This window comes from Tursiops truncatus, chromosome 21 (genome assembly GCF_011762595.2).
Source record: "Tursiops truncatus isolate mTurTru1 chromosome 21, mTurTru1.mat.Y, whole genome shotgun sequence".
Classification (NCBI taxonomy): domain Eukaryota; kingdom Metazoa; phylum Chordata; class Mammalia; order Artiodactyla; family Delphinidae; genus Tursiops; species Tursiops truncatus.
The window spans coordinates 23,890,422-23,915,956 of record NC_047054.1 but is presented as its reverse complement, the minus strand read 5'-3'; the positions used below and the strand labels follow the sequence as shown (position 1 = coordinate 23,915,956).

General features: G+C 36.7%; 1 protein-coding gene across 8 annotated transcripts in view; it reads right to left on the bottom strand.

The window, feature by feature from the left end:
- Positions 1 to 4,769: 4,769 nt before the first annotated feature.
- The window catches only part of WRN (WRN RecQ like helicase), a 148,380-nt gene continuing 127,614 nt past the window's right edge, over positions 4,770 to 25,535 (bottom strand). For 6 of the 8 annotated variants that reach the window (XM_019921475.3, XM_033848716.2, XM_073798581.1 and 3 more), the window contains 4 exons: positions 24,307 to 24,469; positions 20,825 to 21,039; positions 17,415 to 17,546; positions 4,770 to 14,812 (listed from right to left, as the gene is read on the bottom strand). In XM_019921475.3, coding sequence (XP_019777034.1) covers positions 14,696 to 14,812; positions 17,415 to 17,546; positions 20,825 to 21,039; positions 24,307 to 24,469 — 627 coding nt within the window. In that variant the 3' untranslated portion in view covers positions 4,770 to 14,695. Of the gene's footprint in view, positions 14,813 to 17,414; positions 17,547 to 20,824; positions 21,040 to 24,306; positions 24,470 to 25,535 lie in introns of those variants that run through there. The other 2 variants (XM_033848717.2, XM_033848718.2) reach the window with 2 other exon arrangements.

Below are 25,535 nucleotides of genomic sequence, written 5' to 3'. Positions count from 1 at the left end.
GTTAGTTGTTTATTTGAGATGTTTCTTGTTTCTTGAGGTAGGTTTGTATTGCTATAAACTTCCCTCTTAGAACTGCTTTTGCTGCATCCCATAGGTTTTGGGTCATCGTGTTTTCGTTGTCATTTGTTTCTAGGTATTTTTTGATTTCCTCTTTGATTTCTTCAGTGATCTCTTGGTTATTTAGTAGTGTATTGTTTAGCCTCCATGTGTTTGTATTTTTTACAGATTTTTTCCCGTAATTGATATCTAGTCTTATAGAATTATGGTCAGAAAAGATACTTGATACGATTTCAATTTTCTTAAATTTACCAAGGCTTGATTTGTGACCCAAGATATGATCTATCCTGGAGAATGTTCCATGAGCACTTGAGAAGAAAGTGTATTCTGTTGTTTTTGCATGGAATGTCCTACAAATGTCAATTAAGTCCATATTGTTTAATGTATCATTTAAAGCTTGTGTTTCCTTATTTATTTTCATTTTGGATGATCTATCCATTGGTGAAAGTGGGGTGTTAAAGTCCCCTACTATGATTGTGTTACTGTCGATTTCCCCTTTTATGGCTGTTAGCATTTGCCTTAAGTATTGAGTTGCTCCTATGTTGGGTGCATAAATATTTACAATTGTTATATCTTCTTCTTGGATTGATCCCTTATTCATTATGTAGTGTCCTTCTTTGTCTTTTGTAATAGTCTTTATTTTAAAGTCTATTTTGTCTGATATGAGAATTGCTACTCCAGCTTTCTTTTGATTTCCATTTGCATGGAATATCTTTTTCCATCCCCTCACTTTCAGTCTGTATGTGTCCTTAGGTCTGAAGTGGGTCTCTCGTAGACAGCATATATACAGGTCTTGTTTTTGTATCCATTCAGCCAGCGTATATCTTTTGGTTGGAGCATTTAATCCATTTACATTTAAGGTAGTTATCGATATGTGTGTTCCTATTACCGTTTTCTTAATTGTTTTGGGTTTGTTATTGTAGGTCTTTTCCTTCTCTTGTGTTTCCTGCCTAGAGAAGTTTCTTTAGGATTTGTTGTAAAGCTGGTTTGGTGGTGCTGAATTCTTTTAGCTTTTGCTTGTCTGTAAAGGTTTTAATTTCTCCATCAAATCTGAATGAGATCCTTGCTGGGTAGAGTAAGCTTGGTTGTAGGTTTTTCTCTTTCATCACTTTAAATATGCCCTGCCACTCCCTTCTGGCTTGCAGAGTGTCTGCTGAGAGATCAGCTGTTAACCTTATGGGGATTCCCTTGTATGTTATTTGTTGCTTTTCCCTTGCTGTTTTTAATATTTTTTCTTTGTATTTAATTTTTGATAGTTTGAGTTACATGTGTCTGGGCATGTTTCTCCTTGGATTTATCCTGTATGGGACTCGCTGTACTTCCTGGACTTGATTGACTATTTCCTTTTCCATATTAGGGAAGTTTTCAACTATAGTCTCTTCAAATATTTTCTCAGTCCCTTTCTTTTTCTCTTCTTCTTCTGGGACCCCTATAATTCGAATGTTTGTGCATTTAATATTGTCCCAGAGGACTCTGAGACTGTCCTCAATTCTTTTCATTATTTTTTCTTTATTCTTCTCTTTGATAGTTATTTCCAATATTTTATCTTCCAGGTCACTTATCCGCTCTTCTGCCTCAGTTATTCTGCTATTGATTTCTTCTAGAGAATTTTTAATTTCATTTATTGTGTTGTTCATTATTGTTTGTTTGCTCTTTAGTTCTTCAAGGTCCTTGTTAAACGTTTCTTGTATTTTCTCCATTCTATTTCCAGGATTTGCGGTCATCTTTACTATCATTACTCTGAATTCTTTTTTAGGTAGACTGCCTATTTCCTCTTCATTTGTTTGGTCTGGTGGGTTTTTACCTTGCTCCTTCATCTGCTGTGTATTTCTCTGTCTTCTCATTTTGCCTAACTTACTGTGTTTGGGGTCTCCTTTCAGCAGGCTGCAGGTTCATACTTCCTGTTGCTTTTAATGTCTGCCCCAGGTGGCTAAGGTTGGTTCAGTGGGTTGTGTAGGCTTCCTGGTGGATGGGACTGGTGCCTGTGTTCTGGTGGATGAGGCTGGATCTTATCTTTCTGGTGGGCAGGACTGTGTCCGGTAGTGTGTTTGGGGTGTCTGTGAACTTATTATGATTTTAGGCAGCCTCTCTGCTAATGGGTGGGGTTGTGTTCCTGTCTTGCTAGTTGTTTGGCATAGGGTGTCCAGCACTGTAGCTTGCTGGTCATTGAGTGGAGTTGGGTCTTAGAGTAGAGATGGAGATCTCTGAGAGAGCTTTCGCCATTTGATATTACCTGGGGCCGGGAGGTCTCTGGTGGACCAATGTCCTCAACTCGGCTCTCCCACCTCAGAAGCTCAGGGCTGACACCCGGCTGGAGCACCAAGACTCTGTCAGCCACCCAGCCAGGTATGTGGCAAGTTTCTTGCCTTTTGAGAAGTCTGAGGTCTTCTGCCAGCATTCAGTAGGTGTTGTGTAGGAGTTCCACATGTAGATGTATTTTTGATGTATTTGTGGGGAGGAAGGTGATCTCCACATCTTATTCCTCCGCCATCTTGAAGCTATCAACTTTTCTGAACTCCTGACAGATAATAAAATATCCTTCAGTTACTTTTAGTCATAAAAATAGCTTCAATTCAAAAGTTAAAATACCTAGTCGCATATTAACAGTAAAAGTCCCAGAACTTGACTTAGCCATACATTTTCTCCCTCCCTCACATTTTGCTGCCTTCAGATCAGAAGTGGGGAAGCGGGTGTGTGTTTCTTGTGCCCTTTACTGTCTCCTAACTACTTCCTCTCCTATGGGGAAGCTACAGTCTAACCCCTCCGGGGCCAAAAGTGGGTGGCAGTCAAGCGAGGTTCTTGCTTGACTCATATTTCCAGAGGGGTCTGGCTGTTAATTACACATGGATTGTGGTGGTACTTTCCATGGGCTCATCAGAAGGTCCCTGAATTTCCCATGACCCCAGAAAGCTCCCTGGCAACACCTTCAACCCTTGGGCATCCAGAGGTGCACTACCAGCCTCCTCGTGCTGAGTTTTCCTCACTCTGTCAGTCCACCCTACACCACAGGCCCCCAAAAGACCCCACACCAGGCATCTCTCCCGCTTGGTCCACATGTATCCACAGGAAACAATCACACATCCTTTAGTCAAACTCTAGGGGAGAAGGCTGCTCCCAGTACAGCAAGCACCTCTCCCAGCTCTGACACCAGAGCAGCTTTGAGTCCTTCTCCCACCCTCTGGAATTCCCATGCAGCTGTCAGACCCCAGTCCTCTGTGTCTCCCAGGTGTGGGGAACACATTTCAAAGCTGTCCAGTTGGCTCCATGGAAACCCTTGCAAATAAAGAGTTAGAAAAGAAGACTGTCACCTCTTTCCCAAAGGGGACAATTGTCTGTGCATACGTATCCATCACTGGAAAAATGGAATAAATGACATTTATTTAAATGGGATCACACCACTTTTTAAAAATGTATTGAATTTAATTTCACTTGAATTTAACGGACAGAAAATTGTGAAATCAGGTCAGTGTTCTTTCTTCTCAAGAGATACTGTTTCTTAAAATATCCTTCTAAGGATAAGAAAAAAGATTGAGGAAAACTTAGTTTTCAGTCATTCTTTCTTTTTTCTTGTATTTTAAAATTTTAGACATAATTGACTAACTCTCTGCTATGAAAGAAGAAGTTTTCACATATCCCTTCTTCCAACTGCTTGATTTTTCTTAGTTATATTATTGTTTTACATTGTTCAGATTTATATCATTTACTTGGTATTCTGTAACCATGATTCTTATGGGTTTTAGTGTGAGATCTATATTTAAATGGATTCAAGATACCCACCAGTGATTTTATCACAAGGTCTCTATTCTTATGTCCTTTATTTTGATTGAACACTTATTTTTCTAGATTCATTGATAAAGAAATTTTCTTGAGTATTGCATGTCTTGAATGCTTTATGTTAGGCAATGCCTGCCAGAAGTCTTTATTTGAAGGGCATCTTCATTGGCTATAATATTCTTTGGTCAAAATTTCGTCCCTTCAGAATTTTATGGATATTATTCCATGGTCTTCTGGCACTAAATATTGGGGAGGTGGGGGAGGTAAAAGGAGAAGAGAAAGAAAATGAAAAAGAAATACATTTAAAATCAAACTAGGACCTTTTTTGTTTGTTTAAAGTTGGTTTGGCTTAGGGTTTAAGAAATTGTTATGAAGGTGCAATTCAATTCATTATTCTGGAAATTAACCTGACTGGTTCAAGTTTGGCATTCATGGTTGGTTCACTGTGTCTCAAGATTTTGATTTATAGGAAATTGTATAGTCATGTGCATGAAAACACACACAGACACACATACACACACACCCAGTAAACACTGGATCCCAGCAAAAATGATAAAGATGACTTGACTTCTGTTTCTCATCGCAAATCATTTACCTGACTTAAAAAATGCCCATAAAGGAATTCCCTGGTGGCACAGTGGTTAGGAATCCACCTGCCAATGCAGGGGACATGGGTTCAATTCCTGGTCTGAGAAGATCCCATGTGCCATGGAGCAACTAAGCCCATGTGCCACAACTACTGAGCTTGCACTCTAGAGCCCACAAACCACAACTACTGAGCCTGCATGCCACAACTACTGAAACCTGCACACCTAGATCCCGTGCTCCGCAGCAAGCCACCGCAATGAGAAGCCCACGCACCACAACGAAGAGTAGCCCCCATTTGATGCAACTAGAGAAAGCCCACGCACAGCAACGAAGACCCGATACAGCCCAAAATACATAAATAAATAAGTTTATTTTTTTTTAATGCCCATAAAACTGGTGGCTTCTGATGTGGTACATATATACAATGGAATATTACTCAGCCATAAAAAGGTATGAAATAGGGTCATTTGTAGAGATGTCGATGGACCTAGAGACTGTCATTACAGAGTAAAGTAAGAAAGAGAAAAACAAATATCGTATATTAACGCATATATGTGGAATCTAGAAAAATGGTACAGATGAACCAGTTTGCAAGGCAGAAATAGAGCCACTGATGTAGAGAACAAACGTATGGACACCAAGAGGGGGAAACAGGAGGGGTGGGATGAATTGGGAGATTGGGATTGACATATATACACTAATATGTATAAAATAGATAACTAATGAGAACCTGCTGTATAGCACAGGGAACTCTTCTTCACTGTACAGGTGAAACTAACTCAACATTGTAAAACAACTATACCCCAATTAAAAAAAAAAACTAGTAGCTTCTGAATAGGGCATTTCATCACCAAAATCAGGGTTAGAGCTATCTGAATTAAATATGTTCTTCCCCATTAGGGAAATTGAAATTTTGGAAGCAGGCTAACTGGTAGGTTCTGAAATCACATATCTCTAAATGCAAGGCAATTTTCTTTATTATGTTATATTGAATTAGCACACTTGAAAAATTAGTTACCTTTTTCATATCGTTAAAGCCAGGCAACACATTATTTTATTTATAATTCAATACCTCAGTTCACTTGACAGAACTCTGAGCAGACTTACTGAATGATCAGCAGGCAGGGATCCTGGCATATGAATTATGGAGGAGACCCGCCAAGGTACATAGCAAGATTAGGTAGTAAGGATATAACAATCTGGTTGTAACATTTTTGAAGGGCAGAGTTCATCTGATTAATTACAAAGTTACAGTGGAAACCCAGAGCATTTCTGGGAATTGATGGTCATCTGGGAATTTCGGACTTTGTTCACCCCCATTATGCCCAGCCGCTCACTAATCCCTCTGGAATTCCATGTTGCTGATCTTACTGTACTGTTGGAATCACTTCCGCAGTCGTCCTCCAGCCCTTCCACCACCACGACCACCATCACCTTGCCATTTGAAATTAATCTAGAGTTCTTGAAAGAGAATGGCTGGGTGATGCAGTTCCTGGTGTTGGTAGGAGAGAGGAGACGGAAATGATACGTACCCTAGGCTTCAAAGATGCTCTCTATGACAGTGCAATTCTACCTTCAAGACCTAGAATCTGCGTGGAAACTAGACATAATCATGAGATTCATGAAGTGATGACTAAGCATTGCTCTCATTCTGTATAGGAGGCTGTGGGTTGAGTTCTCTGTGGTGGGGAGGGCCGGGGTAGATGAGAAAAGAAAGTTTAAGAAGCTCCTTTCTAGACTGTGAGGAGCCACACACTTTTTTCAATACAGGTCAAAGGAAGATTTCCACTTGAGATCAGGTAAGTAAATCTCATGCCCTGCAGGTAGGAACTAATGAACAGACTTAGATTCAAATTCTGGCTGCTCTATAAGTGACTAAACAGATCCCAGTTTTTCTCTGGCTTATAAAAACTGGCTCAGAGTAAACAACTCTTCCTTTCCCTCCGAATCTTGACACATTAGCCGAGCACCACGTGAAGAGAAAACCGAAGCAAATTATATCTGGTTTTCCTGTGTACCGTATCACCTGACATTTCCAAACGTGAGCACTAGGTGGTGCTCTTGAACCACTGAGGTCAATGTTCCTTTAGTTACTCCCCGTGCGAAAATGATGAGACAGAGGTTCAAAAAGAAAGGAACGGATGGGGTTCTTGGTGCTTAAAACTGTATAATTCAAAGGAGTCTATAAAAATAATGAACTGACCCTATTAGGGACTAAGACAAAGGGGGTTTAGGGGCCTTGCCAAGTCCCACATCTCTAAGGCTTAGGGTTCCAGCAGCCCCCTTTTCTCTTTGTTCCTCATTCTTCTGGGTACACTGCACTCCCCAGCTTAAATATCCCTACCCTTAATCAGCTGCAATAAACCTCTGAGGAAATTTAAAAGTTTATATTCAGAAATGTTAAGACCGTGCCTTGGATAACCGATTCATGAACCAGGGTATTTCATCAACTTCCAAATATTTTATTATTCCAATTATTTTCTTAAAAGTTTCTGGTATACCCACCCTTTTGTATCTTTTGTTAAATGAAAATACTTACTCTGGTACAATCTATCCAGTGCCCTTAAATATTAAAATTACCTAACTCCCCTTTCTTTGACCAAACCACTAGGTAGCTTCTGATTATATGTAATGTGGCTTCCCCTGTAGCCTTCCTATAGGCAAAGAATGAGAACAGCTAATGTTTATTATTCCTACAGCATGCTTAGAACTATGATAAAGGCTGTACTTCATTTAATTCTCCAATCACTCTTCCTCTTCTGTAAAATAACGTTGATAAATGAGGCTTAGAGAGGATTGATCTGCTCAAGGTCACAGTTACAAGTTGTCAACCCAGGCTAATTCCAAAGTTCAGCAAGGCCTTCCCTGACCCCGTCTGAAACACCATCTACCCGTTCCAAGCTGCTTTGCTCTCCTATCACGTATCACCATCCAAGACACAACGTTTTACTTGTTTCCTTTGTCACTGTTATATCCCCAGCACCTAGAACTGTGCCAGGAACATAGGAGGTACTCGATAAGTATTTGCGGAATATTTACTTCCATCTCTGTCAACTTGGATGAGAGGCTGAATCTGCCATTGAAAGAAGGAGCCACTTTGGGGCGTTGACACCCCAGATTTCTGAGCAAACACAGTAAGGGGCACATGCTAGACCACAGTGATTTCTGCAAGTAGTGTCCACCAACTACTATATAGGGAGGTAACTGCCTTCCTCTGGACACCCAGCCACTAACTGAGTAATGAGGAGTGTTTGTCTACAACTTCAGACTCCTACAAACATATATCGAATGGATATGTTGGGGTATAAACATCAACTTTTACTTCTTCTAACTTCTACCAAGTATCAAATCGCTTTTCCCCTTGGGTGGTGGCCCCCTTTATATCTCAGCCCAATCTCAGAATTTTCTAACATTTGGGGACATTAGAAAAGTGTCAGTTCAGTTTTTGAGTCTTCAATCGCTTGTCTGCTTCCAAGTTCTCGTCACATCCGCCTCCAACTAGACAGGTGGTTCCAGTTGTCTCTTTCACACCCCCTCCCTCTTCCATGCACTTACCTTTTGGAGTTAAAGTGGGGAGAAAGGGAAGAAAAACAAAAGCATGTCACTGACCAGCAGGATTGCTTATTCCCTTTCTTTTGGTTGTGGTTCCTTCTCTGGCTAATTGACTAGAGGTTGCTCAGTCTGTTGGCAGGTTATCCAAATGTCGGCTCTCTTTGGGGTTTATTCGTTGGTCCTCCCAAGGGTTCAAGGGGGTTCACCCCTCTCCAAACCCCTGCCAAGTGTGTTCTTGCTGCTGGGATGCATGCACCCCTCAGGTCGCCTTCTTCTGAGGGGACCATAAGGATGGCCTTTAAACCCAGCTCCTTCCAAGTTTCCCTCGGGAAACACACATTCTTGCTGTGTCATGTGGTGGAGGGCAGGCTGTCCCGCTGGCCCTTGCATTCTCAGCCCCACCGTATTTCGGGGCCCCAGGAGCATCAGGTACTCCACTGGACCAGCAGGTCAGAGCTTCCAGAAAGAGATCGTCACACTCCTTCATCTAGTGTCTGGTTCCAACACCTTCAGTCTTCTAGAAATAAGGATGGGAGGCCCAAGTGAAAAGCCTCCTTCCTCACAGTAAAGAACGGATGAAAGGTTTGTTGCCCTCTGTTCCCTTGCAAAGCAAGTTCTCTCTCTCACCCAATACTGTTCTTTTGCAAAGTGCGAATGAGGGAGAAGTGATGGTGCCAGTTTTGCTAAAAAGACACTATAATTCGAATAGCTAGAAGGGCTCTGAATTTAGAATTTGTAGCATTTAGTATCTTTTGTTATCAATTCTAGGTTTAGTCAAAAGTCAGAAAAAAAAAAAAATGAAAGTTCCGCTTGAAAAAAGGCAAAGTCCCACTTGAGCTCTAACCCCACCTGGTTATATATCCATGAACTGTGATCTCCTTCCTGACATGTATATTATGTGTACACAAACAGGCCAGTACATGACTCCAACTCTACATGTTATCCTGAAGGTCAACTGCACAGGTTGTGACACACAGCAAATGCTAAATAAATTATTAGTTATGATTGCTATCATTATGATCCCTTCCTATGATCTTTTTTTTTTTCCTTTACAGAGAAAAATGTCTTTCACACATTTCTTCTTATTATCTTACTGAGTATGTGAAATAAATATTTTCTTTAAAAAGGTTGTGTTTCCAGGAAAGTTTCCCTGGCGGTCCAGTGGTTAAGTGGACTGCAGGGGGCATGGGTTCGATCCCTGGTTGGGGAACTAAGATCCTGCATGCCATACTGCACAGCCAAAAATTAAAAACAAAAACAAAAACAAACATGTTGGTTCCTGTAAGAAAATACTTTTGTGAGATGCTCTTCTATTAATTCTTCACAGAGTAAACCTTCCCTTCTCTGAAGCATGGGAACCATATTGCTGCTGCTTCTCCTATTTGTTCCATCTTTTATGAAGTCAGCATATTGTCTTGAAAACTATAAATGCAAATATTTATTGACTGAAACATAATGAGTACATACTTCTCAATAACCTTTTTAAATTGAGTTAGAAAATGAAGCTGGACATGAGGCTGAAGTTTTATTAATTTTTCTGAAAAACAATGAAAGCTCTGGGTTTAATGAATAGATATTAATATCAAACTTAGTATTACTAGTAAGTATAATATTAGATTTTTTTTCTTTCTCTTATAAGGGAAATTTGTTGACGATACTATTTCTATGCAATAACAAATTTAAAAACTGTTATTAAATATCCCAATAATGTTTCAAACGGTAGGATTTCAACTTAAAAATAACAAGCATATATTACTAATTTTTCAATGCTACGTTTTAAATGAGTCACAAGAATAATCTGTTATTCTAATAAGCTAAAATATCTCAAGCATTACAAATGCTTACAATATCAAATATGTATTTATCACTCCTTAACCCTAAAATATTACAACCAAAGGTTTAGTTTACTCTGTATTCTACTTCTCATCTTTTCTGAGGTTTAAACATGCTTATTAGCCAGTAAGGAAGTTAACTATGTTATCCCAATGATTTTTGGATTGCCTTCCCAAGCAAAATGATGGGGACATCTCAGATAGCTGAGACGACTTCAGTTTGCAGCTCCCATCAAGACTATAGCTAACTTTCTTACAGTGTTTTTGTTGGTTTTGCATTTGCTTGCTCCCCATAAGATAGATGAATGTCTAGTTAGCTCTAAAATGATTTTAAGGTCATTCCACTGGATCTTTCATGCTCTCAGTTAATTCTAAAGCAACCTCTTTGAATAGGAAGAATCCTCTATTCTTTTCTCCTTCTAACTATCTAGACCACAGTTTTCTGAATTCTAAATAAATGTCAGGGATTTGTCTGACTCTGTTATCATGGTCCTATGGTCCAATGACAAATAACACAGAAGAGAAAGTAATTAATATTTTTGGAGGAGACAGCTTAAGAATAGTACTCTAAAAGAAATTCCTTGGGGATTTCCCTGGCGGTCCAGTGGTTGGGACTCAGGGCTTACACTGCCTTGGCCCGGGTTCAATCCCTGGTTAGGGAACTAAGACCCCGTAAGTCGCGACCCGGCCAATAAATAAATAAGTAAAATTCCTTGTTTTTAAGAATGAACCCGGCCAATAAATAAATAAATAAAATTCCTCGTTTTTAAGAAAGAACCCGGGAAAGAAGGAAGGAAGGAAGGGAGGAAGGAAGAAAATTCCTTGTTTTTAAGAATGAACCCGGCCAATCAATCAATCAATAAAAGAAATTCCTTGTTTTTAAGAATGAACCTGAGGCAAACTTGAGGCCTGAGGCTGCTGAAGAAAGATGCTTCATCCACGAAATTAAAGTTTAGTCCATATATTCTTATGGTAAATACTCTGTAATGTTCTGAGGTCATTCTGTACCAGTTATTTGCACCTGGTGATGAGGCAGATATATATGACACAGCTTCCAAAACACACTCTGGTGGGAGGGTGTCAGGCAAGGGGAGGAGGGAGGCAGGGAGGATAAAAAAAAAAAAAACCCAGAAGGAGCTCATGGAAAATGGAGAAGTTGGGGGTCTAGGAAGCCTATGCCTCCGCCTAGGAGCAATAACCAATCATATTTTCTATCAGTCATTCTTGTCAGTAAAAACGATATTCCACAGGAAAAAAGCAACTAGTTCAATTCACAACTCAAACAATAAAACAAGTGCTTTTCTAGAAGACAACCATCATACTTCGGTATATAGCACAGATGCTTTATGTGTATTTGCCATTTTATCGCAATGAATATTGAAAAAATGTGTTTAAGAAATGAGAATTAATAAAATCAATAATTTGCTGCCACTGCCTTGATTTGCACTAAATTGCTAGTGGTTTTACTCACCGCATCTATGCACCCTCAATGCAAATCTCAACATAGTACAAAAGGCAAATGTTATATCATCTTGGTATTATAAAAATAGTTTTGCCTCTGCAGATCCCCTGAAGGGTCTCAGGGACTCCTAATGGACTGCAGACCACACTTGGAGAATCACTGCACTATAGAAAAGCCCCCCAAAAGATTCTGTGAAAGTCTATTTAATGACATGGAAAAACATGTTCATAATATATTCAAGTGAAATGTAAGTAACAAATAATATGTTTGTGCTTAATTCTTCTAACTGTACTTCTAGAAACAATCTGAAATACAGAAAAATGACAAAACCACCAATAGGAAGTGATTATATAAATTATAGTATATTCACCAAATAGCATAGTAAATAGCTATAAAAAACAACTAGAGGGCTTCCCTGGTGGTGCAGTGGTTGAGAGTCCACCTGCTGATGCAGGGGACACGGGTTTGTGCCCCGGTCCGGGAAGATCCCACATGCCGCGGAGCGGCTGGGCCCGTGAGCCATGGCTGCTGAGCCTACGTGTCCAGAGCCTGTGCTCTGCAACGGGAGAGGCCACGGCGGTGAGAGGCCTGCATACCACAAAAAAAAAAAAAAAAACTAGACCGATATATATATACTGACATGCAAAGATCTTCATCATAGATTAAATAGAAAAAGGTTGTTGCAGAAAATTAAATACAGCATGATCTCATTTGTGCAAAAAAAAAAAAAAAAGATTTATGTCAAAGAGTGTTCTGCCTGTGTTTTCTTCTAGGAGTTTCATGGATCCTGGTCTTACAATTAGGCCTTTATTCCATTTTGAGTTTATTTTTATGTATGCTGTGAGAAAATGTTTTAATTTCACTCTTTTATATGTAGCTGTCCAGTTTTCCCAGCACTACTTATTGAAGAGACTATATTTTCCTCATTGTATATTCTTGCCTCCTTTGTTGCAGAGTAATTGACCATAGAGCATGGGTTTATTTCTGGGCTCTCTATTCTGTTCCATTGATCTATGTGTCTGTTTTTGTGCTAGTACAGCACTGTTTTGATGACTGTAGCTTTGTAGTATAGTCTGAAGTCAGGGAGTATGATACCTCCAGCTTTGTTCTTTTTTCTCAGGATTGCTTTGGTTATTCAGAATCTTTTGTGCTTCCATGTAAATTTTAGGATTATTTGTCCTAGTTCTGAGAAAAATGTCATGGGTATTTTGATAGGGATTACATTAAATCTGTAGATTGCTTTGGGTAGTATGGACATTTTAACATTCTAATCCAGGAACATAAGATATCTTTCCATTTTTGGTAACATCTTCAATTTCCTTCATCAATGTTTTCTAGGTTTCAGAGTATAGGTGTTTCACCTCCTTGGTTAAGTTTATTCCTAGTTATTTTATTCTGGGCAACTTTAAAACTTTTGTTTTCTTACTTTCTCTTTCTGATAGCTCACGATTAGTGTATAGAAAAGCAGCAGATTTCTACATATTAATCTTGTATCCGGCAACTTTACTGAATTCATTTATCAGTTTCAACAGTTTTTTGGTGGAGGCTTTGGCATTTTCTATATATAAATATCATGTCATCTGCAGAGAGTGACACTGGAATATTACTCAGCCATAAAAAAGAATGATATTCTGCCATTTGCAACAATATGGACGGACCTGGAGGGTAATATGTTCAGTGAAATAAGACACGCAGAGAAAGACAAACATTGTATGTTATCACTTATATGTAGAAAAAACAACAATAAAAAAGAATGAATATAAAAAACAGAAAGAGACTCACACATATACAGAAGCTAGTGGTTACCAGAGAGAAGATAATGGGGAGGGGAGATATGGGGGTAGGGAATTAAAAGGTACAAACTACTGTATATAAAATAAATAAGCTACAAGAACATATTGTACAGTACAACGAATATAGCCAATATGTTATAATTTTAAATGGAGTATAATCTACAAAAATATTGAATCACTATGTTGTATACCTGAAATGATTATAGTATTTTAAATCAACTATACTTCAATATAAAAATTAAAATTAAAAACACCAAGAATGTATGTGTAGCTACACATGCAGAGGCACGTAAATGCAGAAGAAATGACTAGAGAACGATACGTCACATATTCAATAGGAGTTACCTTCTGGAAAGGCGCTGGTAATGGGATGTGGGGAAACGGGAATATGGGGGACTTTAATGTTTTAAGTATAGCTTGAATGCTTTACAAAGAATATTCATTCACGTATTATTCATAACAAACTAAGAAAAGAAGTAAATATAAAAAGGCTTGGCAGGGGACTTCCCTGACGGTCCAGTGGTTAAGACTCCGCACTTCCACTGCAGGGGGCATGGGTTTGATCCCTGGTCAGGGAACTAAGATCCTCCATGCCGCACAGTGCGGCCAAAATCAATCAATCAATAAATAAAAGGCTTGGCAGGATACATGAAAGGGGTTAACTGATTACCTACCAGTGGAACTTTTGTGATTTTTTTTTTTTTCACTTTTCTGGATTTTCTAATTCTTCTACAGCAAACATATATTTCTTCTTTATTAATGACAATTATTTTTATTTATAAAAAAGTCAACTAAATGCCATATGGTGAACTGCTTAAAGTTATATCAACTATGATTTACCCAATTCAGTGTCAGTATGTGTTTTGTATATTTCAGTTACATGTGCTACATAAAAAGGTATTAGAATCAAATTCTGACATCATCAAAAATTAAAGGTGCTCAAGGTAATTCAGTATATGAAAGTTTAAAATACATATCTTTATAATATTCAGTACTAAGGACTTTTTATTATTATTTGAAAAATAATAGAAATCGTATATAACATACAAAGTGCATAGTTGTCTAGCGTAATTGGTCTCCTTTGTTTTATTCTTTCCTCTACACAGAACCCGACATGTTTCATTTTCACTGGTCTGGTCCACTAATATCATTTTAAAATGTGTATAAGAGTTTCTTCTAACAATAGGAAAAACAATTTGTAAAATAACTATGCGTTCTTCATTTATAAGACAGAATTTTGGTAATACAGGAATATTACATATCACACACGTAATCACTTACAACTGATAATCTGTTATCTATATTAAATCACCGCACATTACATATTCCAAACATACTGCTGAAGTAAGTAAAGAGATTAGAAAACAGGGCAGTAACATGATTTCTTAAAGCAATCTCGTAGGAAACTAAGATTCTGTTCTATGAGGTACTCACTCAGGCTCTCAGAAGACTCAACTTTATGTGAATTGCAAAAGGCTGTTTTAAGACACCAGCTGTTCAATAAATAGATGAGTTTTACTTTGAGATTAGAATAATTTTTAAACAAAAATATTACTCCCCACTGTTTTCAGAAACGAAATACAGCTTCCCTCTTATAACACAGCAAGACACACATAATTCCTCTGGCAGTTGCCAGTTTAACTAAAAAGACCCTTCTTTTTAGTTTTGGCTGTTGATTTCTTGCTGGCATCAGGTAAGGTCTCATTTTTGGCAAACCACTCAGGTAATTTTCTCTTTGAGGTTTCAGACGAAGTCTATAGGAAAGAAACAGAAAAAAAAAAATATATATATATATATATTTGTACTGCTGAAAATGTGTCTTAGTTGCAAAGTAACATAGGTTATTGAATATACACCCACAAGCCTTCCTTTTCCAAATAAAACAAAATAATGAGATCTACAGAATTTATTTCTGGATCCAAAAATAAACACATGAGAGACAAAATCAACTATATCATTTTTTTAGGCAATTACCTGCCATCCTGTTAACCTATTTTTAGACACTCAAGTGTAGACTCTCATTTGGAAAGGAAAGAAGTGGATATTATTTCAGATCTATGTCCCACGGTGTATTTGCTTTAGCTTGGCCAAAATGGTGAATTTAATGTTCCAAGAAAGGCATCTGCCTAAGCATGTGTACACACACACACACACAGAGTTATATTAGGCATTTAAAAAAGCATACAACTTGTACATCTACAGTGGTAGACAGACTAGGAGAGTGGTTCAAGCATCATCAGGACCTTGCAGAGTTGCTGAGACATAACAGGTACTCAAAAAACATTTGCTGAATAAATGAAAAAAAAAAAGGGTTCTGTTTCATAGACTCTTTTGAGAATCAGCTAAAAACTAGAGGTCCACTTATGAGAAAAAAAGACAAACATACACATGCACGATATTTTGCCTAATTTTAGGGGACCTGTGCACCAAATGAAGCTTCAGAACCCTAGTTAAAGGTCCCTGAAAACAAAATTAAACCCAAAGGCAGTGGTTGTGTACTTATATTATCTGTACATTAAATTTTAATAGGTAATTTAATACCTATTAAAACTTTTAATAGGTAAGTTCTATAAGCTCAAAATGGTATTAATTTGTGTCATCTCAGCTTGAACTCTAGCTCCTTAAACCAACATGATGGAGAAATCATTCTAACATGACTATACTTTGGAATCTGGGAGAGTTAATTTATTTATTGGAACTATTTGAGGGCTTTAAGGTAAGGTGGTCTCATCTAAGTTACAATGTGTCTGTTAGCCTAAGGTATACCAGTACAATTTATTCCATTTCAAGAATGAAGACTACATCTATGAATTGTTCGTTAACTGCTTGCTATGTTTTATTATGTTTTCTGTGTTTAACAGTGGCTTCAAAATATTTAAAGGTGGGAAAAAAAGTAAAAACTCCTTGACAAAAAACTGTGTGACCTTATATTTTTAAAAGGTAAAAGCTGTTAGCTATTCCAACTTAAATAAATCCAGTGCCAAAGAAAGGGCTATTCACACTTTAGCAAAAGCTAAAGAAAAAAACCAGCCAAGATAGCAACTTTTCTCCCAGGCACCTATTTCCTCACAGGGAAGAGAAGACCAAGAGAACAGATGAGATTTATACACACTGTATGATACTACAATGTTTGACTTAGAAATAATAAGTATTAGGGATATAAAGTGGCACGGATAAAAGGCATTTGGGTAGAGATGAAATTGGCCCAGAAATACTCTTCCCCCCAGAATTTTATTATCAAAATTCCTTGCAGCCACAGACAACTATCTTTGCTTGCAATTAGAGTTTAAGGGCAACTGGAGGAAGGAAACCAGTTAAAATTATAACAAAGCCAAAAAGTAAAACAGAGTACAAGATCCGAACAATAACAGAGCCAAGGAAAAAACCTGAAGTCCTGTTGTAGCCGTAGCCGAATACTATGGAATAAGCAGGGACTTTAAAACCAGACAGGCTCTGTGATGACCTAGATGGGTGGAATGGGGAAGAAGGGGTGGGAGGGAGGTCCAAGAGGGAGGGGATATATGTACACATATAGCTGATTGACTTTGTTGTACAGCAGAAAGTAACACAACATTGTGAAGCAACTATACTCCAATTAAAAATAAATATAAATAAATAAAATAAGCCTAAGTAACTTAAAAAAAAAACAGAACTAGGTTTGAGTTCTAACTGAGCCACTTGCTACATGTATGACCTTATGAATGTTATTAAAGCCTTGATTTCTTCACACAGAAAAAGAGAATAATAGTATATAATACTGTATCACTGGATTATTTGGAGAGTTACAAAATATCAAAACACATCCTGATTTATTCTTGGTATTCATTAATTGGTAGCTAATATCATTTCAGGTCTTTTATCTCCTATAACATTTTTATATTGATAGAATATGATATTCAGCATTTACCCTATCATTATAAAAATGAGCTTATTTCATTGAGAAAGGGGTAAAACACTTGCTTACACTGAATGTATCTTTTGAGTCTCAACAATAAGTATCTGGAGGACTTTAATTATGAGGTCTAATAATAGAAACAACGCTTTTCAGTGACTATTTCCTTCATTAGTAGAAGGCTAAAATTCCCAGCAATCATAATAGAAATTTAAGTAAGTATTTCCTTAAATTTAAGTAAGTACTTACTTGGTACTCCAAGTTCTATTAATAAGCCACTATCATTAAGTTGAGAATATAAAACGTTAACTCATTTGCTGATTATATGTACCCATATATATGTAAGCAAATACGTACATTATATTTGCATTTAATTTCATCTAAAAACTAAGATAAATCTAGGTATATTAGTTATCAAGCATAATATATTTGTCATGAAAACTATTTTATTACATCAATTTTACCTGTAAATGAGAATCTACAAAGAAATCTTCAATTTTGGGATCGCTGCATGGCTGATTCCAGGAAGTTAGTTTTAGTGAATTTCTGTGACTCTCATCTTCCTGTGAAAAATCACAAGAATGTTTTCCATCAACCTTTAAAATTTGGGGGGAATACGAAATAGTTACTACATGCACTACTTCCTTAGGAAAAAAACAAACTATGCCTAAAAAAGCAAAGCTTAAGAAAATTCATATTATTCTGAGGTACTCAATTTTAACAATGATTATAATAATATTACCCCCCCAACATTTTTCCTGAGTATCTTAAAGTAGTTTATAAAAATGTTGTATGTTTTAATTTATAATGAAACTCAGTGGCAGGGCATGAGACCTCTCTCTCTCTCTGTCTCTCTCAGGCAGTCAAGAAAAATAAGATGGAAAAAAGTGACATATGAGGAGAGGGTTCTGGGAAGACGGTGGCAGCAGCAGCATAGTTTTTTAATCTCTCTGAATCCCAGCATTAAAACAGATAGAATTAGGGAGCAAAACCAAAAATTCATCATCTACATTTACAAAGAAACTAAGTTTATTAAAGGTATCCTCAGGAAACCGAAACTACAAGCATGTGAGGAAAAACCACCAACAGCCCTAAGACCTGCATGGTACAGCATCTGTGTAGGAGAAAGCAGAGGCAGGCAGTGAGGTGCCTGAGAACAGGAGAACCAAACAGCCCACAGGTATACACTGGAAAGGTTTCTTTGAGAACAGCATCTGAAAAGTGGGAGTGCCTTTGCCCAACCCAACAGCAGGCGATGGAAAAGGGTCCACAGCAGTGTCTTAAGTGACTAGAGCAGCTGGCACCTATGAACTTCCAGGTGAAGGCCTGACACTGAGAACTGCTGGGGTTAAATCAAAATCAAGCAGGACGGGTATAATAGAGGCAAAGGGAAGAGAAAGCCCAAGTAAAAGTAGCAGAACAGGGTATGTCATAAACCAAGTTTCCCTATTTTGAATGCTACACAAAAACAACAGGAGAGCTCTGGGAACTTGGAAAAACTATCCTGAAGCATGCCGTCTTTTGAAAGTGCAGGAAAACTAATGTCACACAAAAAGGAGCAACAGAAAGTTATGAGGTCAAATCTGACACCGACTTGCTAAGATACAGAAAACTGTAACCTCCTAAAATGAGCTGAAAAACATTAAGGAAATAATTCAAAACAAACATCATAAATTAAAATCAGAAAAATTCAAAAGTGAGGGGAAAAGCTCTGGAAAGAATTAGAAATAAAAGAAAAAATTATACAAGTGAATATTAAACTATAAAGAACATAGCAATAAATACAACAGATTGTGTCCAAACAGAAATAGAAGGTGAAAAAGAAGAAAAGTTTAATTTAAAGAGAAATGAAAAGCCAAAAAGAATTCATGAGAAGTGACAGATATTGTAGCTCAGTAAAGAAAGAAGATCCAACATATAGAGAGCAGAAATCCGTTAAGAAGAACTACAAAGCAATGGGACAAAAATACTGAAAAGTAAAATTTTAAAAAACTTCCTGAAATAAACAAAAATTTAAAATCTACAATTTAAGAAAACTTTCCAGAAATAAAAAAAAAACTACACATTTAAAGACTCCACTGTGTACCTTCGTATATTGAATCAGAACTACCATTATCAAGACATAATGTTCCTCCAGTAAACATAGGCATGACTGAGCTTCTATCTTAACCTCAGTCACAATAGATGTAAACCTAACAATGCATCAACTAATAAGAAGAATTTGTTTTGACATTATTTTTTATTAGAAACCTCATAATCATAAGATGAAATAGACTAAGGGATACAATCCAGGTCAGTAGAGAAGATGAAGGTTAACACATGAAGGATCCTGAAACCAGGCCTCCAACAGACTCTACAGTGTTCAGAGTAGCTTTCTATACTGCAAGGCAGACGAAAGAAAAACACTTTGGCTGGCTCACTCACCCCTTAATCTACTTCCTAGCCCCCATATTCTTGTTCCCCTAAATGGGGAAAAAGAAAAGGCTGAATCCGGTAGGCTTAATTTCCACCCACCCCCCACAAAATGCCCCCACTCTTTTTTCAGAATATGATGTTATTTCAATAGGAGGAAAGCAATAATATTAATGTGTGGTTATAACAGTATTTCACTATAAATGTGCTTCAATATTCAGGAAAAATAACAAGTTACACCTTTTCCTATTGACATATACAGCTGGGAAAAAAATAAGGTCTTAGGCACCTGGTATAGATTTCAGAAATAAAAGGCTGGGAATAGCAGCCAAATTTCACTACCACCTGCCCAACGTGTACCTCCTTTAATGCCCTTTTTTTTTTAACATCTTTATTGAAGTATAATTGCTTTACAGTGGTGTGTTAGTAATGCCCTTCTTAGAGCTAATTCAATTGCCAAAATAATGTAAAGAATTCCAGTTAATAAAATTTCATTAGGTTATCTAGTACATGACTATATACAAATCTAACCGAAGGACAGAATTTTAAAAGATCAGTTCCTCTTACTCTTTAAGCTATTGAGAAAAGGAGTTTAACTGTTGGAAATCCTATAAAGATTACTTAGAACTGAAATAAAGTCCCTAATTCTCTAATATAAATAGTAGCAACCACCTGCCACCATGCTGAATTTATCATCTAGGAACTAAAGTAATTTTTGAGTTAATTATAGTTTTCACAAACTTTTATCATGGAACTTTAGACCTGGAAGATATTAAAGGTCAAATTTTCAAGTCTTTGCAATCATTTAGTAGAGTCACAATGTCAAAGAATAGTTATTCTCTGATGACTATTTATTTATCTCATATAACACACAGAGCAATAATATTCAAAGCATTTGATTTTAATAAAATATACCGTGTAAAAATAATACTAAACTCATGGTCTTTCTCTGATCATGCAAAAGTGCACTGGGATATGGCCAGGACCATGAGCAACAATTATCCTTGTACCTGAGAGATTCACTATAACAAGAACAGAGCCTGAGGAGTAACAGAATGATAGACAAATTCCAATATCTGGGGAGGTATATATCATAGAATTTGGTCTTATTTTCATTAACCACATAAACTACCATATGCTTACAGCCAATATTAAATAGATAGCTATGAAAGAAAGAGAATTTCCAGACTATATAGTCAATATAAGGTAGAGGTAAAATTTAAGCTGACATTCCCATACAATAAGCTAAATAGATGGACTACATTCCTCTTTTCCCGCTGTTTAAAAAATCTCTTTTCTCAGATCGGATTTATGAAAAGCAACGGAAATACAGCACCGAGATTTTCTAAAAAGTAACCTTCTATCAGAATTTATAACAGTTCAAAAAATACAGCATTCTGGTATTAAGATATGCAAATTGAACGATCTGACACTACATGAAAATTCTACATATAATTAACACCTTGGTATTAGTGCCCACTTCTTCCTTCTTTCTCTTAGAATTTGAACAGCTCTCTTCAGAGTTGGGGAAACATCTCTTTTTGCTGGAATCACATGAAGATTGGCATAGCATCCTGTTTTCGCAGCCTTTTTCCAGGATCTCAGTTGCCATGTAGATAAGGTAGGTGTCAATGTTTTCAGGAACATACATTCTAATTAGTTTAATTTTATTTGTATCTGTAAAGGATGAAAAAAAAGATTTAAAAATAAATTACACAGAACACTGCAGAAAACCTATGAGCTGGAAATAGTGACATGTTTTGTAGAAAGGAAGGAGGAAGGTGGCCAAAGAAAATGTTCCTCTTTCAAATGCCTATCCCCTTACAGAACAGAAATGGAGTAAAACATGTCCCCTCACTCCTGCACCACCTGCACCCCTGCTTCCAAGACCCAGAGTCAGGTCAGGCTATCGACTCTGCTTAACTTTTGTTTCAAACCATCTTTTGAGGGCTGCCCTGAGAATCAAAACCACCATCCACAGAAATTCCAAATATCAATTATAAGTTAATTTTTTGAAAATAATTTAGCCTTAAAATAGAAGCTAATCATACTTGTAAATAAGATGCTAATAAAAAGGATTCTTTCAATGGCTATCGAAGCATAACAAAACACGTCAACTATTTAAAATGCCTATTATTTAAATAAGTTTTCTGGGAAAGATATTTTATTTTCAGATCTTATTTGCCCTAACTTTCCACACAAGTAAGTGCTGAAAATATCTACTGGAGAGTGAAATAATGAGCACTGCCTGCATTCTTTCAGTGCTTAGAAGAGATCATATTACCCCTGCTTTTGTGGCAGGTCCCTTGGAAGCCACCCTTAATTTTCTAGTTACATGCACATAAATAATGAAAGAACAAAATTATTAAAAATACTTTCCAGGTACCTCATTAAATACTTTGCTTCGTTTATTATTAAGCATAGTTAGAATCTCAACTCCATAAAAAAAGCAGCTTAAAGTCATGTAAACATGGAAAAAACTAAAAGAATAAAAAGGTACAGAATTCCTTAAAATATTGTTACAAGGACAAAACCTACTTAGCAAATAAGATAGCATGAAAATAATAGATATAATTTCTCAATTCACAAATACTCTATTTTTAAGATTAAGATTATGCCATAATAAAATATAGAAAATTCTCAATTCAAGATTGTGCAAAATTTAAATGCCAACAAACTTGTTCATTAAAACACCAAATTACGTGATATGGCTACAGTTAAGTAAAAGGTGAAATATCATATCTGAATCATTAGTATGGCATAGATATCTTCATTTCTTATTATAATTTATAACTCAACAATGTTTCCTCCAGTAAGAGAACAAACAGTTTTTTATTAAGGAAAAATACGAATTCAAAAATACAATTTCACATCAATAAATGATATATTACAGACTATAACCATACAATCAAAAGAAATAAAGTTTAGAGCTCATGATACTTATCTTTCTCAATTTTGGCTTTGGAAGTAAATTACAATAATATATTTTTTCGTATTATTTGTACAACCTATATACAGTGTATTGACAGAAAGATGAAATAAGTGTTTAATAAGTATAATTTAAATTCCATTGTTCTTTGGAATTTCAATTTAATATTTAACTGAATGAAAATTTATTTGCTGTACTCAGTGTATAATAGTAAAGACAATAGGGAAAAGGGAAAAAAAGTGCACAAACTCAGAGAATACTGCATACTATCAAACAGCTCATCAAAGATATATCTTTCTCTAAATCCTGAGAGACAATACATACATAAAGGAAAAAATAATTCTAGGGTATTAAAATCAAGAAGGCATCTGAGTCTTTGACTTTCTCTAAAATACTATTTCATTCTGCATTGGAGAAAGAGAGGTTTTATACAATCCCAATTCTAACCCTGCAATTAATTACTGTTGTCCTTCCTCTTCCTTAATTTCTAGCAAAATGGTTGCTGAAGTTAGAAAGACTGGAGAATGACCAGGGGGGCTGGCTGGCTTCCTCACAAGATGACTCACAGCTAAGTGACCCTGGATATTTTATCGCAGTACAGGATTTGGCCCTCACGTTTTCAGATTTACAAACCTACTTGAACCTTAATAGAGCCACATTAACCAAGCTCACAAAATGCCAATTCATTAATTTCCAATTATGAATTCACAACTATCATATAGATAAGTACCCAGATTAGCAAGACTAGAGCATATTTTCCCTATAGACAGACCTACACGGGAAATCAAATCATAACCAGAAAGCTGTGATACAGAAGCAGAATTAGTTGTTAAGGTATCTCCCTCAAATAAGATCTTGACATAAGCTATCAACAGGCCCTGAAAACACTTGGAAGTCTCATTGACCAGGATTAGAAATTGCATATTTCTCTCCTTTAAATAGTTGGCAGTACAACTTTAACATGGTACAGTAAAAAGAGAAACTTCGGTTTCCTGGAACTAACTTAGAGGACCACTGCCCAAATTTGCCTCTGTCTCTCTCCTTGCCTCCAAGGTTGAGCAATGGAAGGAGAGATGGAGGTATCCTTCAGTCAAGTCTTGCTCAAGCCTAGAACAAATGCTGCCTTCGAAGGTGACTTAAATACCTTTGTTCTGATCAGTTAAGTATAGTATTAACTGTGATCTGTTTTCCCTTACTTCTAAATCTGGGGGGAGAACTGTATACTCGTTTCTGAGTGGGAAAGAATTTGAGGTAATAAGTTTAACTATTTGCACTGCAGCTTTGGAGATAAGGCTTTTTGTATGTCCACTCCTCTGTCCTAACAGTCAAAAAAAATCAGATTTACTGAATTATAACACACCTAGTTTACATTTGTACATTTAGGGTGTGAAAATCCTTCTAATCCACCTCATCTTTACTTCTGTAAAAAAGGGATCATAACTTTAAAATAGGCATATTTTTAAATTTTCTGCAAGGCAAACAAAGGGGCTTGATCTCCTTGAGCACAGTTGAGGTTCTGTAGCAAAGTGACAGGAGAAAACCCTTCTACAAGGGGCCCAAGAGAACTCAGTCCATCCCTTCAATGCCACAGTGCCTGACACTATTGACTGTATTGATAAGAAAGACTACTTAGGTAAAACCAGTGACAGGGAATCAGAAAGATTTAGAAAAAAACTAAGTCAGTGAGCTATGGGGAATGAATGTGTTTTTTTCAAGTGATGAAGTAGAAATTAGAAAAGGATGAAAGAGCACTGTTTGGGGGATGGGTGTGGAAGTTGTAACCTGAAGCTGAAAAAAAAGCCAGAATTTCTCAGACTCAGACTTCTCTCTGAGTGATAATGGGAAGAAAGGTTGTTTTTCTAAAACAATAAAAAGCATTACAAAATTAAAGTTTTCATAGTAGCATAAAGGGTTAATGCGATCAGAGTGAAAAATATTAGTGGATTGCTTGTTTACTTCATCTGGGTTCAATGACTCAAGTCATTAAGGCTGCAGACCAAGGTCATGGTTATCACCTGAGTTGATGGGAGGGTTTCGGATAACATCAGCAATAATCTTCTGAATCTCTGGAGTCAGACCTGCTCGCTCCATATCGAGTGGGTAGCCAGCTTGCACCGCTTGGGACAAGTGCATGCCAACTGCTGCGAGAGGCAGAATCCTGTTCTCAGCTACACTCTTCTAGAGAAATAGCAGCAAAACAACCAGTGAGTTTTTTTTAAGTTTCCACTGTACTGTATAGAAATACAAGGTTCAAAACCTTCAGGTAGTAAATGTTCACTGAGAAATAAACAGTGGACTAAACCTTCATTTAAATTTCTCATTTTAACTAATTCTTTAAAATGACTCACATGCTAGAACTCCACAGTTGCTACTTTTTATACTTATTACATTGAATAAAGCAAAATCACCCAGGTTTAGCTAAGAGATCAATCCTCATCCCTCTGTAATTATTCACCTTAAAAACCTATTAGTGACAGAGAGTAGTCATTCTACATAAGTCTAATAGCTGCCACAACCTTTTAAAAATACAGTAAACTGAAACCCAATAATGTATATACTTGAAATAACACACGGTACTTCAGTTACATAAATTTCCAGGAAGACAAATCATAAAATGCTTAGCAATAACATAAGGCTCCAAATGTACTCTAGAAAAGGTTCTCAAGAAGAGTTTAAAAAGTGCTTTAAATTGGCTCTATTCATAAAATAATAATAACCACAATTTACAAGTGGCTGTCATCATTTGCCTAGCATTGAATTTAACATGAATTGTGCTAAATTAAGGACACTGTTACATATTTATGTAGCTTTTAAACAAATGTAACTCCAAATCCATTTAAGATGTCTGTTAGATAAAACATTCTTTTAAACATTCAGAAAGTTTAGTCACTCAGCTCAAAATTATTTCATGACACTCTTTTTTAACACACCTTGAAAGTCTGAATTTGGACTGTATTTGTATGAATGCTGATATCTTCACAAAATAGAGCATTTAAAGCAATATTTTCATCCTTCAAAGGAAGGTTTTAAGTTACTTTCACTAAATGTCTACACTTTTTCTACTACAAGATGTGTACCATGTGTGCATAATATCAGGGTTATTTGATACCAGGCATCGTATTACCTAAAACTAATTGTATTATTCCTCCTGATTAATTAGTCCTTAGGCATGTTTAATTTTGCGGGTAACTGGCAAGACCCCCTCAGACTCCTGGGATGTACAGATAATTACACCACAATATTT